General features: G+C 53.0%; 1 protein-coding gene across 1 annotated transcript; it reads right to left on the reverse strand.

The window, feature by feature from the left end:
- Positions 1-3,293: 3,293 nt before the first annotated feature.
- SFRP1 (secreted frizzled related protein 1) lies at positions 3,294-16,718 on the reverse strand. Its single transcript, XM_063420092.1, has 3 exons — positions 15,988-16,718; positions 10,983-11,060; positions 3,294-5,419 (listed from the first exon to the last, which is right to left on the reverse strand). The coding sequence occupies exons 1-3, from the start codon at positions 16,520-16,522 to the stop codon at positions 5,097-5,099; spliced, it is 936 nt and encodes a 311-aa protein (XP_063276162.1). The 5' UTR covers positions 16,523-16,718; the 3' UTR covers positions 3,294-5,096.
- Between the last annotated feature and the right edge of the window lie 2,603 nt (positions 16,719-19,321).

Genomic DNA, 19,321 nt, shown 5'->3' on the forward strand with positions numbered 1-19,321 from the left:
GAGGAACCATTTGCCGACTGCTCGTGGCTCTTGCCATCTTGGCAGGCAGTGAGAGGAGCCCGCTGTGCTGCAGCGTGCCCGTGCCCTCACGCTGGCAAGCGGAGACAGATCCATCACTCTGATGTGTCGGGAGGAGACAGAGCCAGGGCTCCCCCGGTGCTGGCGGGCACTGGCAGACTCTGCCAATGGCAGGGCTGCAGCAGACCCTGCTCCTGCAGGCAGGCAACATTCCCGTGGCGGGCTGCCGCCCCAGAGACTTCAGCCTCTGATGGGAAGTTCTTGAAACAAAGCCCTCATTTGTTTCAGGGCTGTGAGGCCACCGTGGCGCAGCCGGCCACCCTGACAGGTTGACCCGCACTCCCTCCCTCAAGGCTCTCCAGGATGGGGCTTTGCTTTGGGAAGCCTTGTGCTGCAGAGCTCCCAGACCCTGCACGTGGGTCTGTCTGCAGTGAGAAGCTCCCAAGAGCAGAGGAGCCGCCAGCTTGCCCCACTCCCCTTCCAAGGAAGACATTCAAGCATGGCTTGGACACCTACAGACTGCCCAAAGGGAGAAGCTCATCCAACAGGCTGCACACTCAGAGGCTCAGATGGGATTACTGCGGGAGAAACAGCAATGAAAAAATGTCTGTTCCTTTGCAAAACAGAGATTTTAAAAGCACTTGCTAAAGACACTGGAAGACGTTTTTCTCACCAGGTCTGAGGGAGCTCTTTCTCCTCGGCGGTGCCGCTGCGGCACACGGGGCCTGGCTGGGATGGAAAGAAGAGCCTGTGCCAGGGAGCGGCGGTTTCCAAACACAGCCCTGGCCTTGGGCTGCAGGGTGGCTTTAATTACGTGTGTATGTGTGTCCTTTTTTAAGGGTCATCCAGCATGGTGCAGTGAGAAAACAGGAGCAGCCTCTGAAACAGTGGAGCATTTTCTCTGCAAGGTTTCTAGTGGTGGGGCAGGGAAAGGAGTTCCACTGTGGCTATAGAGAATGTTTCAGCTGAGACCTTGCATGTTCACTCAGCAATCCCTCACTGCTGCACCCATCTATAGCCACAGGGAGCTCAGGGGTCCGTCCTCAGCTTCCCCTGGCACCACACAGAGCAGTGATCACAGCCAAGGCAGCTCCATCTGCCTGCGAAGGAAAGGAGCTTGTTGTTTCCATTTTTACTTTGTTATTTTTCAGTTACTTGTGCTATACTCCCTGCAGACCTGGGTTGCCTGTTTATGGAACAGCTGACTAAAGCAGGACCCAACTCCTGCAGGTATTTGGCTGATGACCCCAGACCTGCTGCCTGGGAGCCAGTGATGAGCCAGCTTCAGCCTGGCACAGCTCTGGTGCATCACCCCTCATCCTGCACAGCATTCACAGAGTTCCAGAGCAGACACACCAGCCTGGCATCCTCTCTTCTCCAGAACAAATCCTCTCCAGCTGCTCAGCTGTTCTTCCCAGCTTTACATTTCCCAGTAGTGGTCAAAGCAGAACACATACTGCCAGCAATGTAAAAAATTAACTGAGGGATGGAAGATGAATTTTAGTATAGCATGAAAGAAAACTGTGTTTAGTTTGTAACTGAACTACAAACTGGAGGCCAGACAGATGTAACTCAACAGAAGGAATACTGGAGCAAAGAAGATAAACATTATTGGGAGGATAAACTGAGTCACAAAAGGATGATATTTTATTTTAGGATTTAAGGTTCATACTTTAGACAAGCTCAGGCTGTAGCAAGCCTGAGTGTCCCAGAGGTGGCACATCCCTGTCCCACAGACACCCCACAGCCCTCAGCAGGGTAAATCTGAGGGTGTCTCCCAGCACAAAGTATGTCTTAGACTGAGTATTTATACACATGCTTGTAACTTAAACTGGAACTCATTATAACAATCAGCATCTGACATCTTAAAATGTAAAGTCTATCTGTGAACTGCACAAAACCCCATCTCTGTTCTGGGAACACTACACCAACACACGGTGCCTGATTCAAGGAGACTTTTGTCCTTTCTCATTTCAGTAAACAGCTGTTTACTCCACATGACTCCACACAAACACAATCCAGGATCTTGGGTACTTTCTTGGTAGTTTACACTTAGCCCATTTCAGGTTTTAGTAGACTTTTTGATGGAGAGCAGTGTAGGAGATCTAAAGACAGCAAAGGCACCCACATGCAGCAGTTTGACTGCAAATCTCACTTTTTACATAATCAAAAAATATCAGGAGTTGCCAGTTACAAGAAGACAGTACAGGAACTGATTCTGTAAATTTTCTGCAAACACATTGCCTGGCTTCCTGCATCTCTTCAAACTGATCTGGCATTCACTTTGTTGAATGACCACAGGTGAACCAGCAGTGAAATGCAGGGACACAAAAAGCAGAGCCAGATTCAGCCCAGGCCCTGAACTGCCCCAGGTCAGCTCTCAAACTGCCCCAGGCACCAGCTCTGAGCTGGGAAAAGGAGACCCCAAGCAGCAGCCCCACAGCACTGACCTTACCTGGTCTCATGGTGACAACACCGCTGCAGCCAATGCCTCGGGCCAAATGCATTGCAGAAAGAACTTGTTGCTTACCCCAAGCTCTTAAACCTTCCCCTGCACTCAGGACCCAGCTGGGGCTGCAGCACATTCTCAGCAGTTCCTCACCTAACAGGTGGGTAAAAAATTAACTTTGATTAAAACCATTTGTGAGCTGCAGCCAGGGCTGGCTGAAGCAGCAGGAGCTTCCCAGGAGGCACCTGCTCTCCCTGCAACCTGCTACAGCTGCTGCATGCCAGTGGGCATGCAATCATAGAACCATGGAATCCATAAGGTTGGAAAAGACCTCCAAGATCATTGAGTCCAACCCTTGGCTGAATACCGTCATGTTAACTAAACCAACATGCCACATCTAGTAATTTCTTGAAGCATTCCAGGGATGGTGACTCCACCACTTCCCTGGTCAGCCTGTTCCAATGCTCTGGGACCACTGACAGCCTCTGGGCCAGGCTCTCCCAGCACACCCACAGCCAGTCATGCTGCAGCAGCCCCAAAAGGGTTAGGAAACAGCATCTCTTTACAAAAAAGGAAGTTGAGGGAATCATATTTAATGGATTCATTTTAGCAGCAGCATTCCCTGTGCTACAGCTGACCCTCTGCTGTGCTGCGCTCAGGAAGGTGAGGCAGTGGGGACAGAAGGTCCCTGCTCCATCCCAGGGGGGCTTTCAGGGGCACTGTGGGCACTCACAGATAATCACGCTTTCAGCTCATCATGTCCTGACTCCATTCCCCACACAGCTGGATTTGTCAGCCCTCTTCATCATTTCACCTCATCAATCTGTGATGTTAAAGCCCATGGTTTATTTATTTCTTTACTTCACTAATAAAGCACATTATCTACAATGATTAATTTTGCAATAAAGAAACAACACTACTACAAATGGTGGTCTAAGACAACCTAGGGGGACTCTACAAAGTTCACATCCTAAATCCGTCTCTCTGATAGCTGTGAAACATCGTTCCTCAGAGTACTTGGCTTGTTAATGGAATTCTTCTACAACCAAGTCCGTGGCTCTGTCCCCATGTGGGAAATAAGCACCACTCCCAAACCAAGGAATAATTAATTTACCAGTTTTGAGAGGGTTTGGCTCAAACCTCAAAAATAAGGATTTGTTATTCCACTTAAGTGTGATACAACAGGATTATCTCAGATGTCAGATATTCATTCTCTTAGTATTGGTGATTGATGAGAATACTAAATGGAAGGAGGAACGATAATGAATACGGAGTGGTATAGGTCTATGAAAAAGAGAACTAGTCCAATTAACAGAATAATGAATTTCAGCTTGGTTGATAAATGTAATCATTTGGGTAAGATATGCTTTGTCTTTCATAAACTATTTGAAATCATACAAACATGACATTTTGATTAGGGCAAAAAAGACACAATGATAGAGAGCCAAGCTGTCATAGATCAAACAGAAAAAACCCAGACTGATGGGTGCCACAGCAGAGAGGGAAAGACAGAAATGATACATTCCTGCAGGGACAAGTCCTCGGCCTTCTGCACTCTGGGACTTTGCCAGCAGCCTAAAGGAACTATAAAAACATCACTGGTAAAGTGAGGGAGTGACACAAGATGGAGGAGCTGGCCATGAGCTCTCTCCAGCCAAAGCCCAGGGCAGGCCAGCAACTGAACCTTTGCACAGGCTTAAAATGGAGTGACAGGAATGGCAGCTGTGGGCACCAGCAGCTCAGGCACCTGTGCATGGGAACTGCCACACCAGGCTGAGGGCAGGGGATCTCAGCTGGACACTGCTGTGAACAGGGCCCTGAACCAGGCCAAAGGCACAGGTGTAGGCAGAGAGCCCCCTCTGCCCCTGGTCCCCATGCTCAGTGCACCAACACACTGGGCAGAGTGTGGAGATTCAAAGGTGACCTGGGTGCAGCACAGCACTGGGCAAAGGGGCTCAGCTGGTGCAGCAGATGCCAAGGCAGGCACCCAGGGAGATATTACAAGACATGCTGGTGAGGGAGGGCTCCAGCCCATCAAGGCACCACAAGGAACCAGGGTTAAGGCTTAAACTAAGCAGGTTAAGACTATAACGGGATATTTTTACAGTGAGGGCAATTAGCTATTAGGAATTCTTATCAGAGGTTGTAATGGGTTCCCCACTACTCATTTATTAACTTTGATCACGAAGAAGGGATCTCTGTCTAATCAGCCAGCTCTAGTTCATACAGGAATTCAGGGCAATCCTGCAGCCATGAAGACGGGAGTGACATGGTCACAAGGGTCCTTTCTGCAAGCATGCAAGCTCTTAACATCACTTCTCACCCCTCTGCTTGCCCTCTTTACCTGGCAGCTGCTATTTCAGTGGTTGCACATATCTGTAGAGTAACGGATCTTTAGACAATGCAGATATGAATCGTGTGTGCCCTCAGCGCCTGTTCGGTGCGCGCGCATCGCGTGCCCAGGCGATCAGCGGGGATGTGGGAGGGCTGAGATCAGTGAGGGAGCTCTGAGGAGCAGGATGGAGGAGCAGGAGGGCTTGGCTCCAGCATCCCTGCTGCGGAGCAGCGAGACCGAGCTGCCGCACCCGACTGCACAGGTCCGGCAGCGGCTCTCCCGCCACCCACCACATCACTTGAAAACGGACGGAAACGTCGGGCAGTCGGGTGACTTCATCTTCTTCATAAACTTCTTGAACTCTTTGTTCTTCTTGTCCCACTTGTAGATGGCTGTCAACAGGTACTGGGTCTTCACTTGCCGGCCCATGATGAGGAAGTAGTGGCCGAGGTTGTCCAGCTGATGGCAGGGACAATCTGCCCCGTTTTTTAGGAACAGCACCAGCTTCTTCAGGTTCTTCTTCCGGATGGGCCCCAACTTCAGTGCCTTCCTCTTCCGTGGAATGATCATCTTGTCCCCATTCTCCTTCTTCACTTCCTTTATGGTCATCTTAAGAGCTGCAAAACAAGATGGAAGAGGGGAAAAACAAAACTCCTAAGCAACCTTCAGCAGCACAAAGCCTCTGTTAAGTGAGGCTGAGAGGGCAACAGTGCCCAGGACCGGGGCAATGCCCTGTCCCACTGCAGACACACAGTGCCCTGCTCCACTCCTGCATTCCCCTTCTCCTTACTCTGCTCTTGAATGCTCCTGCTCCATGGCATCACCCTGGCCATGACTTGGCCCCCTTTGACACTCATACTCTTGCACCTGAGGTGGAGCTGCCCCATGCCCAGAAGGTAAAACACTGACATCTTTGTTCCCCTTCCTCCAGCAAAGCAGCCAGCACTTTCCATTTGAGAGGAGACTTGTTCAGCTGCCAAGCATAAATGTTAGCTGAGTAAATTAGGTGACTTCCCTGCTCTAGAGGCATGGAGAGACTCTTGAAAGGATCATTTAGAAGGTCAGTTTGGCTTCTCAAGCATTTGTTTGCAGTCACACGAGCCCTCAGGTGCCTGTGAAACAAGTTTCCAAGCACTGGATGTCTCTGCATCAGAGCTATGGAGACCTCAGCATGCAGCCATGTGTCTGCACCTTCCTCAGGAGAAGGGAAGTTGGTCTGATACAACTTCCACGGAAAATACTCTCCCCTCTTTGGGTTCAGCATTTTCCTGAGTTAATCGCAATAGCCTCTGCCCCCCAAAGAAGAAAAAAGAGGGTTTTTGCCATAACCATGAAGAGGAATTTTACATACATGGGGAAAAATGATGAAAATGTGTTGTACATTAAAACATCATTTCTGTGCCATTTGGCTCTGCTTCATTTTTGGGGAAAAGCTCATATGGCCAAAAATTGCTAACATATTTTCATCATTTGGGAGTTTACTTCAGAGCTGCAGATAACTAGTGCTCAGAGAGGTGATTTGTTGGCTGCTGTCCCTTCTCATTAGAGTCTCAGGTTGGTTGCAGTCCACAAGAACCTCTGGCTCTGGCAGGGAGACAGGTCCCCACAGCCTGATTCCTTGAAGTCCTGCTCTGCTGGCACACGTAGTGGTGAACACACGTGGGCGGGACCACTGCTCACCACTCCAGACACAGATGGCAGCAGGACAGCACGATGACAATCCCGAGCAGGCAGCAGAGACTCAGTATCACCCTCGTGCTCCCAGCCACTACCCTGGCAACAGGAGCAATGGTGTTTGTCTGCCCCTATGCCAAAAACATCCCCTAGGTTTGCCAAGAGCTCCGTCACATTACACTGGTGTTGTAGAAGAAAGTAATCTAGGACTGGAAACCTAAGTAAAATTTTCATTCCATCTGTTTTCCAAATTCAGGAGCTAAAGACACTCCACCTTTAAGGAGTTAAAGATGTTGAACCAGATCAGTTTGTAACAAATCTGGCAAATGAAGTATATCGCTCTAAGCTCCATGACATCAACTGGGCAGCAGTAGCAGCAATGCCCCTCAATGTCAGCTTCACTTCCTTTATTCATGCTGACTGGAGCCCTTGCACTAAGCACAGAGATGGCCAGGGCAGGAAGGATGGTAAAACACCATTACAACCGCACAATAAGAGACTTTTGCAAAATGGCTTGTTTGCAAACTGCTGTACCAAGATCACTGCAAAGTTTGATCCTTTTTCCTAGAGGAAGAAAAGGATCTGCCAGCTAGTGGAGGTGCTGATCTACTCCAAGTATCATACACCATGAAAGACAAAGAAGGTCTGGTAATCCTGTGCTGTGGGAGCTCACAGCTGTTCCCTTCCCTGCACAGAGCAGTTTGTGAGCCAGCAGTGCATGGAAGCTGCCCAGGGGAACCATACATTCAGATGTAAATCAAAACCTCGTCCAAACTTTGCTCGTGCAGAGCAGCACAGAGAGCCAAGATGGGATAATGCCAAGGAGGATGAAGGAGGAGGCTGACCAGAGGTACAAATAGTTTGTGTCAGGCTCTGTTCTTCCCAGCAGCAATGTCCTTGTAACCAGCAAGAGTCTGTGGTGCTGTTCAGGTAAACGCAACCTGGCTCAGGGACCACCAAGCTTCCTCTGCCTTTGGTGCTGCAGGCTGAGCAGTCACAAAAGCATGATGATCTCTGCTCAGCTCTCATTCCTCTGCAGTGACCTGGCTCCCCAAATTCCCCTTGCTCACTTAATTGGGCCACATTCTCTGAATTCCAACCCACATTCCAGGTGAGATGCCCAGGTATGAAAGCTGTGTTCCATAGAGGCAGACACAGCTTTGGCACGTCCCACAAACACCAGAACAGTGGGGCCAGAGGGTACATTCATTCTGTGTGCATCCTGCTCTAAGAGCTCACCACCACACAGTGGGAGGCAGCCTCCAGCTTGGGGCTTTCCTAGAACATGGAATTTGGTAGGGGGCCATGGTGCTGCAGCAGTCCTGGCATCTCCCCAGCCCTGGAAATGCCACTGCAGCAGGCAAAAGGCTTGAGTGGGATGCTTTGAGTCTTGGCTCCAGGACCCAGCTGAGCTGCCAAAGCAAACAGCTTCCTCACTGGGAACCTTGGCCTTTCCACTCCCCCCATCCCACACCAAATGTGTCTCAGCACCAAGTGGCAGAAGGGCCAGAATCACCTCTGGGATCCCAGGACACACTTGCTCAGACAGACTAAACCTTCAGCTGTGGCTGCCAAGCAGGAGCTGATCCCAGGAGAGTTATCCTCAGCAGGAGCATGTGCCACTTTTCCAGTCCAGCAGCTGCATTGTGACCACAGGCTGTGTCAGCATCAGCTGTGGCACTGGTGGCAGCACCAGCCCCTGCCACTCTGCTTGTCACAGTGGCCCAAGAGGGACACGGGATCAATGTGCCACCCACAAATCATTCTTTTACCATTTACTTTCACGGGACACGTTCCAGCACAACCTTCTTCAAGGATGGCACTGTACCAGGGTAGTCACCAGCTGAGAGCAGGGCTCCTGTGTTCTGTTCAACCATGCACCTCTCCTGTTCCCCACCAGCACCTCCACCCCTCTTTTTCAGCACAGCACAGCCTGGGACTAGGATGTTGTCTCTGCTCTTCTCCTGCCTGCACGAGCAGGGGCCCCACTCCAGCACCTCATGTGCAAGAAAGGGAACATGAGAGAAGGGAAAGCTCCACTGTTGCTACAGCCTCATTTTTCCTTCCTTTAGAAATCACTGAGAAGGAAGAAACCTGCCAGAAGACACATTAGGGCTGTAACAGGAGAAGGCTGCAGGCAAGGACCTGTCAGTCACAGAGAAAAAATAAACAGCATGTATTGATTGTTCTGCAGTCCCCAGTGCCACAGAACCCATTCAGCAGGATCCCCTCAGACCCAAGAGAAAGGGCAGAAACAATAAATAAAATCACTAAGAGAAACAGAGCGTGGAATGAACTCCTGCAGTAAGAAACAAGCGCTGGCTGCAGCCCAGGGCAGCTGGGGGAGGTGGCTGTGGGGGCACTGGAGCCGACCTCCTGCTTCCTCTTGCATCCATGGCTGCCTCAGCATACCAGCACCAGACTAAAATCTGCACTGCAGTTACCCCCATGTAGCTGATCCAGCCCCTGTGCTGCTCTGTGCTCAGGCCAGGGTTCTGGCACCCCTCACTGACAGCCACCCCAAAGCTGTCTTGCTCTCAGAGGAGCAGCCAAGCTGCCTCAAAGCAGCAGCCTAGAATCTACATTCATCTTTGCTCAAACAAAGGCAAACCCAGAGTTCTGCTGGATTATGGGGCAGGCAGTCCCATGGCACCCCTCTGACCCCCAGCATCTTGTCCAAGATCCTCTCCTGCCTCGTCTTTACAGTCTGTGTTCACAGCTCACTGCAGCTCTCTTCCTGCACTGTACTCTAGACTGACACAGCCACTTCCTACACTGGCACAGCCATGCATCTGTGGGGGCAAAGTGCTCCTCACCTTTTTTCTGTAACAAACTGCTGGGATGCAAGAGCAACCTGCAGTAAGGACACAGCAGGAATCAGTGCAAGACCTACCAACAGCTGCCCCATGCAGCACATGATAGTTTAAACATTTATTGTACATGTCTGGCTTTGATGAGATCTGTAACCTGTCAGCTGTCAGTGTTTACCTTGGTAGACGTGCATGAGAAACCTCAGTCTAAAGGTTTGAGAGTTTATAATAGCGCCAGCTAAACAGATTTCCTTGAGAAATCACCCCATGACAGTCACCCCCCAAGACTAAACAAAGATCCAAGGGCCATGCACAGTTCTTTGGGAAAAGTTCCTGAAGGTGATGTCTCCTCCACTGGCCACTCTCTCCGCTGAGACATCCTTCTCATCCCTACATTGCCTTTCCTCACAGGACACAGGTAGGAGCTGCATTGCATCCTATCCTGTGCTCCTGCTCCCCAGCTGGCTACAGACAGGGCACATCTGTCAAGAGATAATTCCATCCTTTGGACACTGTCACCACTGTCTTTCCCAATTACAACTGTGGGCAAGTCACTGTCCCAAACTGCTCTGCCGAGGCAGGGAATTCTTCTGGTTTGGCCTCTGCTCCCGTTGTGTAACTGTCCCAGAGCACAGGAGGATACTCAGCAGCAGAAGTTGATGACAAGCATGCAGTTAAGTTTGTATTTCCCTTCCCAGCACTTGCTTACCAGCAGGACACCACCTGGGCTCACTCTGTGCACACCTCTGGCAAGGCAACAGGTATTGCAGTGACCACCACTGCTGCCACTGGCCAGTGCCCCTCGCTCCTTCTGTAGTCCCCCAGCCCTTGACTGGGGCAATGCCTCTGCATCACAAGTCCAGGCAGTGAGCTCCTATTCAAACCAGGCGTGCTGATCCCAGAGGCTGTTTCTCCCTGTGTGTGGAGTGAAGCAGGGGCAGCTCTGATTCAGCTCCCACAGCCTGCTCAGCACAGAGTTCTGAGCACCCAAACTCTGAGCGCTCAGCACCTCCCACTCCCCAGCCAGGCCACACACTAAATGTCTGCTTCCATTCCCCAGCCGAGCCAGAAGTATGCACATTCCTGGGAAACTATTACATGGGTGTTTCTGTTGATGGTTTTCCCTATTAGAAAAAGCCTGCACTGAACCTAGGACTTCAGGCATACCAAATCTGCAGGAGAGTTGAGAATTCATTTCCAGCGGAAAGGGTAACACACCAGCATGCAGAGCAGGTTTGGGTTTGAATAAGCATGCTCCAGTACAGGGCACATTCAAGTGCTAATCCCCCAGGAATGCACACCTTGTTCAATATGCCTTTAATAATCTTCCGGGAAAGTTACATACACCAGCGAGGATGTCAAAACCAGTTAATTCTGGGTTTGATCTGAGAAAGCAAATATATTTCCTTGGGATAATATTTTCTTTTTAATGAAGTTCAGTTTACCTCTGATTGTCTGACTCACTCATTTAGGACAAAGCTTTCAAAATAGCTTCTCATTTTTTAACAATGCCCACCTCCACATACCGACACTGACATCTAGAGGCACATGTGCCTGGCCTTAGGGACAGATTGCAGGACACACCAGCACCACCGCAGGCAGGGAAACGTGGCAGTCCCAATCTAGCCCACACAGGAGTCATGCTGCCCCATGACCAACTGGGAAACCTCTCCATGCCTTCAGTGCTCCCTCTTACCAAACTCGCTGGCACACAGATGCTCCACTATGGCCTCTGACTTCATCTCGTTGTCACAGGGGGGACACACAGTCGTTCCTGACAAGAGAAAAGAAGTGAAGACAGTTGAGAGGTGGCAAGAAGCCAGCACAAGCAGCACCGCAGAGCCAGACTGCCCATGCTGTCAGGCTGTCACCCTCAAGGGGGATCCATGCCCGTGCACCCTGCCACGGGCTCCCAGCTCCTATTTGTATGGGACAACACCCTACTGGGTAAAGAACCTTCCACCAGCTTACAGGGCAGCACTGGCCATAGGCAGCCTTCTGCCAGCCCCACTCCTATGCTGTCAGTAGCCCCAAGGCTAGGCACAGGCAGCTGCTAAGAGCAAAAGGACAGCACTGGCAAAGAGAGGAGTTTTCAGAGCCAGGCACTCAGCTGAGGGGAGCCACTTGCCAAGGAGCATAGCCCATAGCCTGCTGACATTCTCTCCCCGTGGCATGCCAAGGCACACAATGCCTGAACCCCAGGACAGCAGGAGGATGCTGCCCAGAGATGGCTCAAGTGCCAAGGTGCTACCCTGGGGGTTCAGGATTGGGACAGCCCAGTTCAGTGCAGTGTTCCCCTCAGTACTGAGGACCATCCCACAGACTGCCCAGGCAGTGCTCAGGAAGACCCTCACCACCCCCCTCCTGCCCTGCCCCAGAGCAGCACTGGTTGGGGATGGACCAGCACAGCTCTTGTGGATGCTCCACCACCAAGAGTGGTCATCCCCTCTTTTGTTCTGAGCCCAGGGCAGCCTCATGGCTCCAGCAGAGTAGAGCCATCTCTGCTTGTCAGTCGCTGGCGGTGGCCGACATCTGCCTCTTGGGAAATGCCAGCCCAGGGGATTTCACTGGGATCTGTCCTGGGAGGAAAGTTCACCCACAGAGTAAGAATCTGTTGCCAGGTTCCCATCTGCAGTTGGAGCAGACCACCCAGCAGCACAGACATAGACTTGAGCTACTGGCAGATGAATTTATTGAGCTGGGAGATGCTGCTTGTTCCCGGTCCAGCAGGATGAAGGGCTCTTCCCACACAAGGGAGTTATTCTCAGGGACAACACTCCAGCAAAACATCTGCCAGTTCCTGCATGTAAACAGAGCACTCATGGCCTTTCAGCCCTCAGCCAGGCCAGCAAACCCACAGCATTGCTGGACCAAAAAAGCATAGAGGCATCCCAGAAAGAGGGGTGCAGAGCCAGCACGGCTGGTGAGAGAGGCACAGCCACGACCATAAAGTCGTGTCTCCTCAGCCACAGATGCCCCACAGGGATTCAGGCCAGACATTTGTTTTCTGTGGCTTGTTCTTTCCCTGTTGCCACCCCCAAATCTCTTCTGTGCTAAATGCTAATTCCTGGGGACACACACCACGACTTTATTAATCACACATGCAGAGCAACTGGCCTTCCATTTGCTCCTTTGTGCAAGTCACAAGTCAGCCTTCACAGCACCAACATCCACCTCCACAGTCACACACTCTGTACCTGAGAGCTGTCCCTCACCTGGGTAACCTCCTCTTCCAGAACCCTAACATTCAATTGCCACCATCACCATCTCACTCAGAGTGACACAGGCGGAAGCCAGCCTTTGGAGATATGATGACATTCCTAACACTTTATTTTTAAAATCAGCAGTCAGAATATTTCTTTCCAGGCTGCACATTTAATGAGCTCATGACAAGGGAGAGAGTGTGCTCACAGGAAGGTGACACAAGCCCAGCCCTCCATCTGCTACAGAGCCAGGAGCTCATCACTGTGCTGGGGACCACCATGAGGAACAAGCAGGCAGTACCTGCCATGCCAAGCACTTCAATCTGCCCCAGCAGCCAAAGTGCACATGAGGAGGGTGGCCAAGCCTACACCAGCCAGACAAACATGTAAGCCACTGCTGCATCCACTCTATGAGCTTTCCAGGCAACCAATTAAAATAGGGAAAAAAAAGGAAACAAAAATGGAAAATAAGACTCATTGTTCCCTGGTGCAAATACAGGCTTTGTTCTAGCCATGCTCAAGCAGCCCCTGAACAGGCTGTAACACACTCAAGGTGGCAGAGACCCCTGCCTTGCTGTGCCAGGGCCTAGAGCCAACAGCAATCCTGTGGGCTGGAGCTGGGAGCCCCTGGGTAGCCCCTTCCACAGGCAGCAGCTTCACTTATGCACAATCCCCCTACCCTAACTTGATCAAGTTGCTCAAAGTCCCACCAAACCTGACCATGAATGTTTCCAAGAATAGGGCATCCACCACGTTTCTACGTAATCTGTGCCAGTGTTTTACAATCCCCACTGCAAAAAACTTCCTCCTTATAGCCAATCCAATCCAACCCATCCTCCAGTCCTGCCTCCTGCAGCCCTTTCACAGCACAACAGCACAGCAGGAGACACTGTCCCCTGTCAATGGCAAGAAAAATTGTCCTCTGCTCTGGGTCGCATGACACTACAGTCAGGAACACAAATGCTGGGGGCCCGGCCAGCTCCTGCACAGCTCTGTGCCCCAGGAAAGTGCTGTTCTCGGGAGCCACAGCTAACCCAAAACTGCCCTCCCACCCCTCCTGAGGCACTACAGCAGACATCTCCAGTCCACCCTGGGGGCCCACTGCAGGTTGGCTGGGGCCCACCTGCTGCAGCTGACAGCTCAACTCCAGGCACTATCTCAGCCTGCCTCCAGCTCACTTGTTCCCTGCTGACCATTTTCAAATGGCTGGCTCTAGAGCCAGCTTACTCCAGGGGCAAGAGAAGGAATGTGTAATGCTGTATTAATCTGCAACTCCCCTGATGCATCCTGTGGGCCTGCAGGCTTTACTGCCTGTGCTTAAGGAGAAAGGAATTCAGCAGGTCAGCTCTTTGAGAGGCAGAAACAAATTCCAATTTCAAGGTGTTAATGGGGAAAAATACTGAAAGGGTTTGTTCGTATTAGTACCAAGAGAAAAGGGGGGACACTGCTTGGTTCTGACCCTCTCTGAATCAACAGGAAACACCCCTGTGCCCAAGAGCAAAGGGGCTCCAGGAGTTGGTGCTGACAGAAAACACAGACAAACCATGGGCAGGGTGCACACAGCAGAACCCAGCCAGATGAAAGTATGCAGGCAGCACACAGACAAGGACTGAGCTGCAGGTCACCTAGGATGACTCGACAGTTGCAGGAGGTGCAAGTACCACAGCTGAAGCCTTATGGTGCCTTATGGACCATTAACAGATCCTCTGTGGCATGCAGTGGTTGCAGTTAACTTGGAGTTTGCTTTTTTCACTGCAAACTGTTCGAGGAACCACAAGAAAGCTGTCCCACTCCAGTGCTGCCTTAAAGACAGGTCCGAAAGGCGAACAGAAAGTTGTTAAACTACTCAACGGAAAACCTGGCAGATGCTGCTCATTTAGAAGACTGTTCCAGGTCTTGGCTCATTAATGTCAGTAAAATGAATGATCTGCACACAGCTCAGATTATTTCAGACCCTGGAAGAGGCAGCTCAGACCCAGCTGTCCCAGGAGCATGCCTGACTACAATTCCCTGTGGAAATTAAAGCAACCTTTGTACCTGCAATACAGAACATGGCTGCGGTCTTGACCAAGGGTCCAGGTTCACATAAGACATACTAATTTAGAGCATTCCTGGAAAACAACAAGGTTTCTCCATCAGTCACATCAGTAAGGGCAAGCCATGAAAAGGAAGCCAGTGTAGCTGTGCTGCCATCACTGTGGGGAAAGGCTGAGTTCCTGGCAATGAGATCAGCCAGAGCTCAGCCCTCTGACTTGCCAGCACTGGCACAAGCTTCACATTCCACCTGCCTCTGGGTGTCATTGCTAAAATGTGACATGGGCTCCTGTGCCCAGCTCCTCTGGGTACTGAGCTTGGGTGTCCCCCGTGCCTGCCATCCCACAGTCACTGTGCCACTGCTCTGCGCTGACCTCCGCGTGCCCCTGCACAGCTCCTAAAGACACCTCAGGGTGTCATCCCCCAGCTGCAGGATGCACTCCGCTCCTGTCCTGCATCAGGACTCCCTGAAGTATGAGTCCTTTCAAGATGGGCAAGGTGACGATGCACAGTCCCCGTCGGCTGGGTTACTTCTCCCAGTCAAGCGCCACACCACTCAGCCACCCTCCTTGCCCGTCCCTGAGTGCCGGCACTATGCCTCCTTGGAATCAGGAGTGACAATTCCTTTCGATGAGACTCTGCTGGTCAAAGAGCCCTCTGCCATCTCCTTCTTCAAACACTCCTCCTGCCAGCCTTTCACAGCGCTCCAATAGCAAACACGGAAGTGACACCACGATATTTATTTATTTTCAAGTTTCCAGCAACAAGTCAGACACACTGCAACTTGGACAAGCCAGTCTGGCACCACAGAAATGCGTTGCACACAATGGAAACAAACACAAACCACGTTCACTTTCACTAGTCGTTTTTGGGCAGGTTTCTTGTTCCCCCTCCAGCCCACAGCCCACCCGAGGGCAGGGCTGGATCTCCACTGCCTGCCCAGCCACCAGCTGCCCAGCCTCTTGCCCTAGGACTGCACTGGCCACAGGGGATCCTGCCAGGACTACAGTCACTGTTGACTCCAGTCAGCCAGCACTTTCTGCTGTGGACCACATATCCTCCTGCTGCCCGGAGCAACCCTGCAGGAGTTTGGCTCGGGAGCAGAACCGGGGCAGTGCAGTATCAGTGGACAGAGGGTCACCTTGGTCCATCAGAGCTGGAGCCCAGACCCAGTGCCTGTGCAGGCATCAGAAAACACACAACCCCACCATGAACCAAACAGCCTCTCCCAGTGTTCCAGGATAGGGATAAGGAGATGGCAGGGCATCCCACCTTCCTTGGGACAGGAGGGCACAGAGAATGCTCAGAGGCTGGAGGAGAGCTGCTACCAAGAAGAGTTCAGGTGAGCCTCCTCCTAGCACAAGAGACCCTTCAGTCCCATGTGTCCCCTCCTGGGCTAACACCTGCCCTGTCAGCTCAGGGAGGAGTGCCAGGAGCAAGGCTGCAGCACGAGCCATGCCTTACCTTTGGGCCTGGAGACCTCGGTGGCATTGGGAGCTGTCATAGCAATGCAGACGTCATCCTGGGGAAACTGGTCACACTTGAGCATCTCTGGCCAGAAGAAGCCAAAGAACTGCATGACAGGCTCACAGGAGTCACGCACGGCCTCGCAGAGCCAGCGGCAGGGGTAGACCGGGCGGTCCAGGCACACGGGGGCAAAGAGGGAGCAGAGGAAGACCTGGGTGCCCATATGGCAATTCTTGTTGAGCAGTGGCACCCAGCTGCTCGCCTGGTGCTTCACCTCGGCCATGGTCTCGTGGTCTAGCAGGTTGGGCAGCACCATCTTGTCGTAGCCCACGCTGTGGCAAAGCCGCAGGTCGGCAGGGATCGCCACACACTGGTGGGGTTTGGCGTAGAAGCGCCCGCCAGGGTAAGGGCCCAGGTCTGACTGGTAGCTGACATAGTCGTACTCGCTGGCCACGCCGCAGGTCAGCAGCCCGGCGGCGACCGACATCAGCGCCCGCAGGGCGGCCCCACCGGGCCCCCGCACGCTGCCCATCGCCGCGACCCGCCGGCGGGTGCCCCCGACAGCACCGCACACCGCTCCCCGCCGGGCGCCCGCTGCCAGCGGCCGCCCCCGGGAATCCTCCTCGCAGCCCCTCCGCGGCCCCTACCCGCTGCCCTCGCTCGCTGCCTGCAGAGCCCCGCCAGTCACCGCCCTCCCGCCGCCCCGGCCCCGGCCCCGCTCTGGCCGCGCTCCGGCCGCGCCGCGGGTTTGTGAGCCCGCGGCAGCCAATCAGCGCCGCGCCGCCCGCCGCGCGCTCGCCCGCCGCTGTCAATCAGAGCCCTCAGGAGCCAATCCCGCCCCGCCCCGCCCCGCCCTGCCCAGCGCGGCCCCGACGGCCCCGCAGCCCGGCCCGGCCCGGCCCGGCCCGGCACCACCTGCAGCGGTGACGGCCCTGAGGGCCCGGCCCGGCCCGGCCCGGTCCGGCACCACCTGCAGCGGTGACGGCCCTGAGAGCCCGGCCCGGCCCGGTCCGGCACCACCTGCAGCGGTGACGGCCCCGACGGCCCCGCAGCCCGGCCCGGCCCGGCCCGGCGCCACCTGCAGCGGTGACGGCCCTGAGGGCCCGGCCCGGCCCGGCCCGGTCCGGCGCCACCTGCAGCGGTGACGGCCCTGAGAGCCCGGCCCGACGGAGTGCAGCCGGGCGAGCTCGGGGGTACCGAGAGCCCCCCCGGGCCGGTCCACAGGAGTTCGCCCTGTAGCACCGCTCGGCTGTGTCACGGGTGGGCGGCCCGAATCTCCCAGAGCCGTTCCCGGTCTCTGAAGCCGGGGAGGCTTTAGGGAGTCCTGGCGTTTCTGAGTGGCTGTTCCAAGGTTGCAGATATTTCTGTGAACCTGGACTGGACCTTGCAGAACTCATTTCCCAGTTGACAGATTCCAACAGAAACTATGATATTGAAAGAAGAAAAAACAACAACAAGCAAATCAAACAAAACAAGAAACAGGAGAGAGAAAGGGAGTCTGTTCTGTAAAGTGGCATCACATCTGGGTACCCTGTTCCAGATGTGCTGAAGGAGCAGGAGCTGCATTCCCTGCTCCTCCAGGGAACCAGCCAGCTACAGTTCAGCATGCCTTAGCTGCTAAATCTGACCATATGCATGGTCTGGACAGTTCCTGAACATGGCCCAGGGAAGGTCTCTGCTGGCTCCCTTCTCTCTTCTGTGGCTGATACCCACATTCATGACAATAGTGCCTGAATGGGAATCCAAGAGTAAATTCTAAACTGAAACACAATTGACCAGCAAATACAATTGCTGGCAAACCATTTTTTTATTTAAAAAATGTAAGAAACCAGGGAGAAGGAAGAAAAAACCTAAACCAAATTAAAATACCAACTCTGGTCTAGCCCACTAAATTGCTTAACACACAATATAAGACTTCTTAGAAAGAGCTGCCTCAGAAGGGCTGCTCTTCCAACAGACCTCTTCCAGACTGCACGTGAACTTTTCTGAGTGAAGCCTGCGCAGCCATTTCCCTTCATAATTATGTAGCCCACTGCTTCTTAAATCTCTGCCTTGTCTCTAATGTCATAGCCATTTATTGCTGCCTTTCCCACAGGGGCTAACATTTTCTTATTGAATAATGAGACGCTTTACACCACACTCCATTCTGGCTGTCCCAAGACCTCTCCTGCCCTGTGAAAAGCCCAGTCCAATTAACCATGCCTATTCCTGGCTCCATTGTTCATCCCAGCAGCCTGCAGGACCAGGCACTCTGCCCTCCTCTGCAGCTCGGCATCCCACTCTGCTCCATGTCCACCTGTGGCGGGTGCTCAGTGGTGACAGGGCAGGTGGCAGGTGACATGTCCCCGTGCTGCTGGCAGAAGTGTTCTCCTACCTGTCCCATCCTCCCTGCCCACACTGGGCACACTCTGCCCTGGCCACCTGGTGCTGGAATGTGCCTTTCCCTGCATGCTGCACTGGGGAAACAAGCAGGCATGAGATAATAGAATATATTAGCCCTGAGTCCATTCAGGCCCTGGCTCTTTATGAACAAAGCCTGCTAACTGAGCTGATTTTTGCCAAATGACTGGCTTTCGTGCATGAGCAGCAAAGTGGAGCCCCCAAATACTCCCATGCAACAAGCACTATTGCCCAGGGCTCATTGTTTTACTCCTGCACTTGAGGGCATGGAGGAGTCATGGCCTTGCCTGCCCTGGCATTTCTTCTCCAGTTTCCCACCACTGCATTAGCCCTGTTTCAGCTCCAGCAGAGGCAGCAGTGATGAGGGAGATGAGACAAGCTGGCCACAGGTCCCCACAGTCCCTGTCCCAGGGCTCACACTGTCCCTTGGTGCCCATGCCCCCTCTCTGGGGGCAGATGGGATGCACCAGCAGAGGCAGCCCACCCACCATGACCCTACATGGAGAGCCCACCATGCCACCTCTGCAGCAGGACAGCTCCTGGACACCCCTAGGGAATATTTGCTTTAGGTTAGAACTCCCCTCAGCCCACCAAGAGCTGATAACCCCTGCCAGGACCAGCGACCGAGGAGGATGTTGGTTTTGCCATGTTTGTTTTCTGATTTTCTCAGCAGATTGCTCCCAGACTCCAATAAAACTGATGCAGCCAGGAACACTTGCTCACCCCATGAGAAGGGAATCTTCACAGGGAGGTCTTGCAGCTGTGGGGACCGGGTCTGATGCCTCAGTCAAGTGCCCAGGGCTCCTGGGGCTACAGGAGACACCTCCATCAAAAGCTGGCCGGCAGTAGGGCCAGGATCAAGGCACCCACCAATTCCAGCCAATGTCTCCTGTTTGTGTGAAATTAGCACCAATAAATGCTATAACTACAC

The sequence above is a fragment of the Prinia subflava genome, chromosome 29 (genome assembly GCF_021018805.1).
Source record: "Prinia subflava isolate CZ2003 ecotype Zambia chromosome 29, Cam_Psub_1.2, whole genome shotgun sequence".
NCBI classification, from domain to species: domain Eukaryota; kingdom Metazoa; phylum Chordata; class Aves; order Passeriformes; family Cisticolidae; genus Prinia; species Prinia subflava.